The sequence below is a fragment of the Leptodactylus fuscus genome, chromosome 5, assembly GCF_031893055.1.
Source record: "Leptodactylus fuscus isolate aLepFus1 chromosome 5, aLepFus1.hap2, whole genome shotgun sequence".
NCBI lineage: Eukaryota > Metazoa > Chordata > Amphibia > Anura > Leptodactylidae > Leptodactylus > Leptodactylus fuscus.
In genome coordinates, this window is record NC_134269.1 from 128,384,856 (window position 1) to 128,395,484 (window position 10,629).

Consider the following 10,629-nt stretch of genomic DNA (forward strand, 5'->3'; position numbering starts at 1 on the left):
AACATGAAACTCCATGTCTGTACTCAACCTCTCCAATTCCTCCGCATCCTCATACTCATCCACCATAAGCGTTGCACAATTCTGCTAATACTAGGCTCCCTCCACCCTGATTTCCCCAACTCTGCTGGTTAGAGGCTCCCTCCACCCTGATTTCCACCAACTCTGCTGGTTAGAGGCTCCCTCCACCCTGCTTTCCCACAACTCTGCTGGTTAGAGGCTCCCTCCACCCTGCTTTCCCACAACTCTGCTGGTTAGAGGCTCCCTCCACCCTGCTTTCCCACAACTCTGCTGGTTAGAGGCTCCCTCCACCCTGCTTTCCCACAACTCTGCTGGTTAGAGGCTCCCTCCACCCTGATTTCCACCAACTCTGCTGGTTAGAGGCTCCCTCCACCCTGCTTTCCCACAACTCTGCTGGTTAGAGGCTCCCTCCACCCTGATTTCCACCAACTCTGCTGGTTAGAGGCTCCCTCCACCATGAATTGGTCCAAACTGGGCTGTTTAGCGGCTCCCTCCACCATGAATTGGTCCAAACTGGGGTTTTTAGAGGCTCCCTCCACCATGAATTGGTCCAAACTGGGCTGTTTAGAGGCTCCCTCCACCATGAATTGGTCCAAACTGGGGTTTTTAGAGGCTCCCTCCACCATGAATTGGTCCAAACTGGGCTGGTTAGAGGCTCCCTCCACCATGAATTTGCCCAAACTGGGCTGTTTAGAGGCTCCCTCCACCATGAATTTGCCCAAACTGGCCTGTTTAGAGGCTCCCTCCACCATGAATTGGTCCAAACTGGGGTTTTTAGAGGCTCTCTCCACCATGAATTGGTTCAAACTGGGCTGTTTAGAGGCTCCCTCCATCATGAATTGGTCCAAACTGGGGTTTTTAGAGGCTCCCTCCACCATGAATTGGTCCAAACTGGGGTTTTTAGAGGCTCCCTCCACCATGAATTGGTCCAAACTGGGGTTTTTAGAGGCTCCCTCCACCATGAATTTGCCCAAACTGGGCTGTTTAGAGGCTCCCTCCACCATGAATTTGCCCAAACTGGGCTGTTTAGAGGCTCCCTCCACCATGAATTGGTCCAAACTGGGGTTTTTAGAGGCTCCCTCCACCATGAATTGGTCCAAACTGGGGGTTTTTAGAGGCTCCCTCCACCATGAATTTGCCCAAACTGGGCTGTTTAGAGGCTCCCTCCACCATTAATTGGTCCAAACTGGGGTTTTTAGAGGCTCCCTCCACCATGAATTGGTCCAAACTGGGCTGTTTAGAGGCTCCCTCCACCATGAATTGGTCCAAACTGGGGTTTTTAGAGGCTCCCTCCACCATGAATTGGTCCAAACTGGGGTTTTTAGAGGCTCCCTCCACCATGAATTGGTCCAAACTGGGCTGTTTAGAGGCTCCCTCCACCATGAATTTGCCCAAACTGGGCTGTTTAGAGGCTCCCTCCATCATGAATTGGTCCAAACTGGGGTTTTTAGAGGCTCCCTCCACCATGAATTGGTCCAAACTGGGGTTTTTAGAGGCTCCCTCCACCATGAATTGGTCCAAACTGGGGTTTTTAGAGGCTCCCTCCACCATGAATTTGCCCAAACTGAGCTGTTTAGAGGCTCCCTCCACCATGAATTGGTCCAAACTGGGGTTTTTAGAGGCTCCCTCCACCATGAATTGGTCCAAACTGGGGGGTTTTAGAGGCTCCCTCCACCATGAATTTGCCCAAACTGGGCTGTTTAGAGGCTCCCTCCATCATGAATTGGTCCAAACTGGGGGTTTTTAGAGGCTCCCTCCACCATGAATTTGCCCAAACTGGGCTGTTTAGAGGCTCCCTCCATCATGAATTGGTCCAAACTGGGGTTTTTAGAGGCTCCCTCCACCATGAATTGGTCCAAACTGGGGTTTTTAGAGGCTCCCTCCACCATGAATTGGTCCAAACTGGGCTGTTTAGAGGCTCCCTCCACCATGAATTGGTCCAAACTGGGGTTTTTAGAGGCTCCCTCCACCATGAATTGGTCCAAACTGGGCTGTTTAGAGGCTCCCTCCACCATGAATTGGTCCAAACTGGGGTTTTTAGAGGCTCCCTCCACCATGAATTGGTCCAAACTGGGGTTTTTAGAGGCTCCCTCCACCATGAATTGGTCCAAACTGGGCTGTTTAGAGGCTCCCTCCACCATGAATTTGCCCAAACTGGGCTGTTTAGAGGCTCCCTCCATCATGAATTGGTCCAAACTGGGGTTTTTAGAGGCTCCCTCCACCATGAATTGGTCCAAACTGGGGTTTTTAGAGGCTCCCTCCACCATGAATTTGCCCAAACTGAGCTGTTTAGAGGCTCCCTCCACCATGAATTGGTCCAAACTGGGGTTTTTAGAGGCTCCCTCCACCATGAATTGGTCCAAACTGGGGGGTTTTAGAGGCTCCCTCCACCATGAATTTGCCCAAACTGGGGTTTTTAGAGGCTCCCTCCACCATGAATTGGTCCAAACTGGGCTGTTTAGAGGCTCCCTCCACCATGAATTGGTCCAAACTGGGGTTTTTAGAGGCTCCCTCCACCATGAATTGGTCCAAACTGGGCTGTTTAGAGGCTCCCTCCACCATGAATTGGTCCAAACTGGGGTTTTTAGAGGCTCCCTCCACCATGAATTGGTCCAAACTGGGGTTTTTAGAGGCTCCCTCCACCATGAATTTGCCCAAACTGGGCTGGTTAGAGGCTCCCTCCACCATGAATTTGCCCAAACTCTGCTGGTTAGAGGCTCAATCCACCCTGATTTTCAAAACAAATGTTGGTGCCAACCTCAACTTACTACAAGGGCCAAATTCACTGCTGGTGACAAGCTCTCCTCACTGCAAGTGCCAAATACACATGTTTCAAGGTGTTTTCCTACTGTCAGAGAGGTGGTATTGAGTGTGTAAAGTGTGTAGTTGTTAGGCTGTGATGTTGGGGTAATAGAGGGTCTTTGGTGTGTTAGATGCCCCCAGACATGCTTCCCCTGCTGTCCCAGTGTCATTCCAGAGGTGTTGGCATCATTTCCTGTGGTGTCATAGTGGACTTGGTGACCCTCCAGACACGGATTTTGGTTTCCCCCTTAACGAGTATCTGTTCCCCATAGACTATAATGGGGTTCGAAACCCGTTCGAACACACGAACAGTGAGCGGCTTTCGAATTTCGAACCTCGAACATTTTAGTGTTCGCTCATCTCTAGTGGCGAGTTTTACAAAAAAAAAGCTTGTGCACAAACAAAATTCTCTTTTCTACCTACTAGAAAAAAAAACTGAGCCAAAAATCACAAATGTGACCAATAACGTATATTTTATTACTGGTCAATTTGCGGTGGCGAGTTTTACAAAAAAAAAAGCTTGTGCACAAACAAAATTCTCTTTTCTACCTACTAGAAAAAAAAACTGAGCCAAAAATCACAAAAGTGACCAATAACGTATATTTTATTACTGGTCAATTTGCGGTGGCGAGTTTTACAAAAAAAAAAAGCTTGTGCACAAACAAAAAAAAAGAAAAGGAAAAAAAAATGCAAAAATGCAAAAAAACCTAACAAAAAAAAAAAATTTGGAGAAATGCCAAAAAGGGCTTTCTCAAAAAGGGGAGGGAAGTGAGTCTCTTTTCTGCACAGAATGCAGAGTTTAGGACCCAGAAGCTGGAGGAGCCAGACAGTCTCAGATGCCTCGGTCAGGAAAGGGTGGAGAGGAGATGGGAGGGGGGACGGGAGACGGCAGAGGGGAGAGATGGGCAGTAGAGGGCTGGCTGGGAGAGGACCTAGGACGTCTGGCAGAATCTGATCGAGGTATGACGCAGCGGTAACGCAGCAATCTCACGCACAGGGCTCACAGGGCAGCACGGGTTCTGCTCTGCTCGCAATTCCCAGAGGGAGTGATGTAAGCAGAGCAGTGCCCGAAGTTTACACTGCCCTGCACGCCATTGATTGGTCAATCTGCCATGATGCTGGCAGATTGACCAATTAAAACATCTGGAGGGGGTCGCACCACTGTACGCCCCCCAAACACTCGACAGGGATTGGTGCAAGGTGTAGCTCCAATCACTGTCACTTTTGTACCGATCTGTCGGCACAGATCATTGGATCTGTGCCGGCAAGCTGCAATTGGACATTGCGAAGCAATCGTCCAATTGCAGCGATCCACGTGGCAGGGAGGGGGTTAAATCTTCCGATTCATGTAAAGAAAGTTGTCTGCTGTCATGGACAGCAGCAACCTTCTTACAGTTTCCGTGTCTTGAGACACGGAGGCTGTTTATAACCATGACGTATTATTACTTCATGGTGCGCGAAGTACCTCGCGTCCATGACGTAATAGTACGTCAAAGGTCGCTAAGAGGTTAATCACTTTTTTCTTGTTTGTACATTATTTTATTGAAGAAATGGATTCAAAGTAAAATTTTAAGAATTCATCAAGATGCCGATCTTTGTTTCCATGTTTGTCCTTCATTTTCTGCTGCTGAAAAGTCAAGTTATAAGCTTTTAAAACCTTGCACAAATTTACTTTAAGTATCCACTAGGTAGTGGACAATTAGGAGTAAAATATTTTTGCAAATATAAATATTTAAACAATTTTCAGGGTTTGTAAGATTTTCTGCAATCATCGACGTAGTGACAGTTGTTTGGCTTGATTGGTGCCAGTGAATGCAGGAACGTTTCATAATCTGATATTTGTCAGAAACCCTGCCATCATGTTCTTATTGTGGTTGTGTTATCAGGCAGGGACACTACATGTATCAGAAGGAAAAAGTGAGCTGGAGCGTTCAGGTTAAGATTTATGCAAATATGATATATTTGTAACGCTTAGATAAACAATGCTTTTGCTTTCACGTGGATTGTGATCCAGGAATACCTGTCATACAAAGTGAAGACTGACATATAGCACATATGGCCATGAGGAAACCATATCATTGCTGTATAGAATTTGTCAATATGCTTCATATTCCTGGGGTTATTGCATGGTTATAGGAGTTTGCTATGCTGTTACGTTGGAAATAACATTTCTAGCTCTTTTACCATCTGGTGGTATCCAAAACACGGCTTTCTGTGCACATTGGTATATACATGACACAACACCATAAATATTCCTCTGTTTCTGAATGTTGCTACGGCTTTGGACACTATAAACATAGCAAGAAATGTGATGTAAATATGCTATGACACTCGAGTCAATGTGTGATCTTCAGTTTCCTCTCTTATTTCTCACAGAAAACCTACAGAGACTTCAGGCTGCAGGGAGTGCTGGATGGCACATTAAATAATAAGACATATGAGACTATTCACAACCGTTTAACTATGGAAGAAGCTACAATGGCTGTGTCGGATAGGGGAGGACTCCAGGGGATTTCAATGAAGGACAGTGATGATGAAGAGGAGTGATGGCTCAATATTTTCAACCTGGTCCATTTCCTTTGCTTCTGTTTGTAAATAATATTTTACCTTCTACAGAGATCCACTTGTTTCCCGGTCATACCTGCTAGATCCCATTTATCAGTGCGGTTTAATAGCCAAGGAATGCTAGTAATTCTGAGATCTGAGAAGATTGCTGTCATGATGTGGGGTAGTGCCATACAGAGTAATGTCTTATGTCTTTAATAGAAGAAATGTGCCTCTCCAAGAAAAGATGCAAATATACAATTATTCCTACATCAAGTGTCCTATAAATGCGTTACCCTGCACTGTGTTTCTGACTTTTTCCAAAAGGGAATTTTGGGATTCTTAGTAACCTTGTGGTTCTTTTTAGACTGTGTATGATGTTTTATTATTGTTTTTACTGTTTGCAGGGGCCATCATGAAAATATGTACTTATATCTCCAGTTCCATCAAAGCCATTGGTTCTGATCATTTTGTATCTATATAATATTTAATAAAGTTTGATAACCTGTTTACAGATGTAGCCCGCATATTTATTGAGATGATTTTTGATCATCAAAATATAAGCAAAGTTATTGTTTGATACTATATAAAAATACATAAAGTTGCATCAAGTTCTCAAACAGGAGGTGATGTTGTTACTAAAGGGGTTTCCTGGTAAATTAAGCTTATTGGAGTATTACCTGCACTAGATAAGCTTTATTACTAATATACACCCTGGTCCCCCAGAGCCCCATTTATTACTATAGCTGGGGCTAAAGCTCCGGAGGCCGCTCCTTCCTCTGCCTCTTCAGCTGACACTCCGACTCTCATCACGTAGCTCCACTCTATCCAATGGACAGCCGCAGGGGAGACAGAGGAATGAGAGCTCCGGCCTACCAAGCTGCCTTCCGCAATGGTAGTACTCTAGCAAGATGGACATCCAAAAAAAAAGCGTACCACCCTATGTTTACATTTATTAACCACATAATGCAATAAATAATACTCCTATATGGTGACTGGGTTTATGTTCACTCTACTGTCATAATGCCCATTGTTTTGTTCATTCTGAGGAGTCTACATTGCATTTCACCCCCTGCTCCATTTCACTCCTGTCATACTGTAGTGGCACAGACCTATCAACAAGCCAGACCGAAAAATGTTGCAGGTAAAGATTTTTCAATCACCTGGTGGACAGGTCTGGCAAAATAACTGATGTACTAAATGCCAAGAATTGACCCACATAAAAATAAGACTGATTTTGACAACACCCACAGCCTTTTTTTCTGCATGTTGTGGGTGGGATTAGCCAGAATCTTAAAGGGATTCTATCATAAGAATCCTGTATTTAGCTAAACCCACATCGGAATAGCCTTAAGAAAGGCTATTCTTCCCCTGCCTTTAGAAGTCTTCTGTGTGCCGCCATTTGATATTACCATAATGAAGAAATCAGGAATATATGAGTTTTCTCACAGCTTTGGGGGCAGTCTCCAGCACTCAAACAGCACTGGGGTCATCTCTTGTGCTGCGAGAAAACTCTCCAGCGCCGCCTTTTTGTTCTCCGCCTCTTCTCTCCTGTTCGACCACAGGAAAATGGCCAACTGTGCCCACTGCACATGTCTGTTGACCATTTAAGCTTAGTGGCATTTTAAGTGAGTTAGTTTATGTAAAACATCCTAGATATAAAATCTATTAAAAGAAAACTGTTTGTCAGACCAGCCGCAGTGCATTGTAGGAGGCGTTATGCCAAGCACCATCATAACTTTAGATAGTCCAGCAAATGCACCATTTCCTGGAAACCTCACTCCAGCAATATTGTGTTTGTAGAACAGAGCACATTAATGTAGAATGAATGATGCATTTACTCACCGAGTGTTTACTTCATTTAGCCCCAAGTGGTGACTTGGCTAGTCATGTGATCGGCAGACTGACCGGTCAATTCACACACCAGCTAAAAGTTACTACTTTTTTTGTACAACTATGAGAGCCTGTATCTTCTGCTGTCATAGACTTCCCCAGAAATCAGGGACTTCCAGCTTTGCAGTGAATAAATTCATCATGTACATTAGTACACCCTTTACTACATGGCTAGGACATACCGTTATAAATTTAGCTGGAGTCGGGATTTAAAAATTAACATTTGTAGAAATATTAATATAATAAAAATTGAGGAAGTTTTCTCACTGAAATAAATGATGGAATACTTCAAAAATATGCCATCAATACTGGCAATAATGGATTGGGTCAGAATACTGAGACCCCCATAATTTATACAAAGGTTACAGTGCTAGTTAAACACTATGGCACCTTCACAGCTTTTCCATGCACACAGGCACAACCGGTCACCACCAGTCACCTACTGTGCAAAGAACTACAACCCCTGGCAAAAATTATGGAATCACCAGTCCCTGAGGATGTTCCTTCAGTTGTTTAACCCCTTCCCGACATGCGCCGTAATAGTACGGCGCATGTCGGGTCTGTAACTATGGCGACCGCCCGGGAGCCGGGCGGCCACCATAGCCGCCGGGTGTCTACTGCTTTAAGCAGTAGACAACCGGCTCTAATGCCTCCGATCGGTCCCCGGACCGATCGGAGGCATTAACCCCTCCGGCGCTGCTGTCAAAGGCGCCGGAGGCGCCATTTTCCCGGCGGCGCATGGGCGCCGCCATTTTGCAGGGATCGCCGGCTCCTGGAGCATGCTCCAGGGCCGACGTCACGTTGCCATGACAGCCGGGAGCCTTGTTAAAGGCTCCCAGCCGGTCTGCAAATTCTCTCTTTTGCAGGCTGGTGTATGCAGCCTGCAAAAGAGATGATGATTTTTTGCAATGCATTGCAATGCATTAGCATTGTAATGCATTGCATTAGTGATCAGACCCCCTGGGGTTCAACACCCCTAGGGGGTCTAATAAATGCAAAAAAAAAATTTAAAAAAAAGTAAAAAAAAATATAAAAAAATATAAAAAGTATTAAAAGTTCAAATCACTCCCCTTTCCCTAGAACAAATATAAAAGTAGTTAAAAACTGTGAAACATATACATGTTAGGTATCCCCGCGTCCGAAATCGCCCGCTCTACAAATCTATAAAAATATTTTTCCTGTTTGGTAAACGCCGTAGCAGGAAAAATAGTCAAAACCGCCGTTTTTTCACGGTTTTAATTCTGATAAAAATTTGAATAAAAAGTGATCAAAGCAATAACATTTCCCGAAAATGGTAGAACTAAAAAGTACACCCGGCCCCGCAAAAAAAGACGCCCTATGCATCCCCGTACACCTATGTATAAAAAGTTACGGCCGTCGGAATATGGCGACTTTTAGAAAAAAAATTTTTTAACACCGTTTTGGAATTTTTTTTAGGGGTCAAAATGTAAATAAAACCATATAAATTTGGTATCCCTGGAACCGTACCGAAACACAGAATACAGGGGACATGTCATTTTGGCTGCACAGTGAACGCCGTAAAACCAAAGCCCGTAAGAAAGTCGCAGAAATGCATTTTTTCTTCAAATCCACCCCATTCTGAATTTTTTTCCTGCTTCCCAGTACATTATATAGAATAAATAATGGCGGCATCATGAAGAAAAAATTGTCCCGCAAAAATTAAGACCTCATATGACTCTGGGAGCGGAGAAATAAAAAAGTTATGGGGTTTAGAAGGAGGGGAGTCAAAAACGAAAATCAAAAAATGCCATCGGCGGGAAGGGGTTAATTTTGTAGAAAAAAAGCAGATGACAGCCATGAAAAAAACTAAAGGCATTTCATATGGCAACTTTATGGCATTAAGAAACACTAAAAGAAATCAAGAAATATAATTGTGGTAGCCAGTAACAGATTTTTAGAACAAGCACAGGAAATAAATTATGGAATCACTCAATTCTGAGGAAAAAATAATGGAATCATGAAAAAGAAACAAACAAAATAACACTCCAACACATCACTAGTAGAGATGAGTGAATATCGTTCGATCGAGTAGGTATTCAATCGAATATTAGGGTATTCGACATATTCGATTCCAATCTAATACCACGCAGTAAACACAGTAAAAATTTGTATGCCCTCCTACCTTCCCTGGCCCTTTTTTTGCACCAATAACTGTGCAGGGGAGGTTGGACAGGAAAGCGGAAAACGTAGGCATCGAAAAAAAATAGGAAAAAGTCATTGGCTGGCGAAGTCAGGTGACCTTGGATCTATAAGAATAGTGGCAGCCATGTTCATGTCTTTTGTGGCTGGGATAGATAGGGAGAGACGTGCTGAGGGCCAGAGAGAAACTTTACCTTCTGCTAGGCAGGAAATATTCTGAAAACAGCAACACTGCTGGATGAGTCTATAAACACCATCTGCTTATAGGCTCATCCTGCAGAAATATATCAAAACCACTTTTTAAGGCTGAAATTCCATACCACTTGTATACAGTATATACCTGGGCTGAAGCAACAGAATGGGGTTGACACTGTAAACGCTGCTGGGGGAAGTCACAATTGAAAGAAAGTGGTGAAAGAATGCCTACTGGGGCTGGCAGGGCTGAATGGGCACAGAGAGGCACAAAAAAAATCTCTGCTTGTGGCCTGAAGCAACAGAATGGGGCTGACACTCTAAACGCTGCTGGGGGAGGTCACAATTGAAAGAAAGGGGTGAAAGAATTACTACTGGGGGTGGTAGGGCTGAATGGGCACAGAGGGGCACAAAAAAAATCTCTGCTTGTGGGCTGAAGCAACAGAATGGGGCATAAACTTGAAATGCAGATGCACAAATCTAACAAACTCAAAAGAAAGCATAGACACGCAGGTTCTATCATGATCAAGTTACAAGTAGAAGCGTGGCTCAGCAAGTGACAGTTGGGGTTCATTGTGTACACTCTATGCCACCAAAAAGGCTAACTGGGGCATGTACTTGCACCCCCTCACTAAACTCACCAAAACCTCAGCTGGGGGAAGCCTCCACTCACCCCAAGGGCCACAGGTCTAACTTCTACACCCAATACGTGTAAGGCGCAGAGGGATCGGAGAGTTCAGGGCTGTTGTTGGCCAGGTACTCACACAACATGCGCCTATACTTTTCCCTCCTGGTGACACTAGGCTCCTCAGTGGCGGTAGTTTGGCCGGGAGGGGGGCATTAATGTGTCCCGCACCTTGGAGAGTGTTCCCCTGGTGGTTGTGGACCGGGTGGCAATTATTAGCCTCTTTGAGGAAATCTCCTCTCTGCCGCCAGCGAGGGTTGACGAAAACATTTCTATCATATTCTGCACCAGGTGCTTGTGGCAATCATTTATGCGATTGTTCCTCTCCCCTACCA

At 44.8% G+C, this 10,629-nt stretch overlaps 1 protein-coding gene across 4 annotated transcripts in view; it reads left to right on the forward strand.

Moving 5' to 3' along the window:
* CADPS2 (calcium dependent secretion activator 2) overlaps positions 1 to 5,835 on the forward strand; it is a 283,863-nt gene extending 278,028 nt beyond the window's left edge. For all 4 annotated transcript variants that reach the window (XM_075274223.1, XM_075274224.1, XM_075274225.1 and 1 more), the window contains one exon: positions 5,197 to 5,835. In XM_075274223.1, coding sequence (XP_075130324.1) covers positions 5,197 to 5,367 — 171 coding nt within the window. In that variant the 3' untranslated portion in view covers positions 5,368 to 5,835. The remainder of the gene's footprint in view (positions 1 to 5,196) is intronic.
* The last annotated feature ends 4,794 nt before the right edge of the window (positions 5,836 to 10,629 follow it).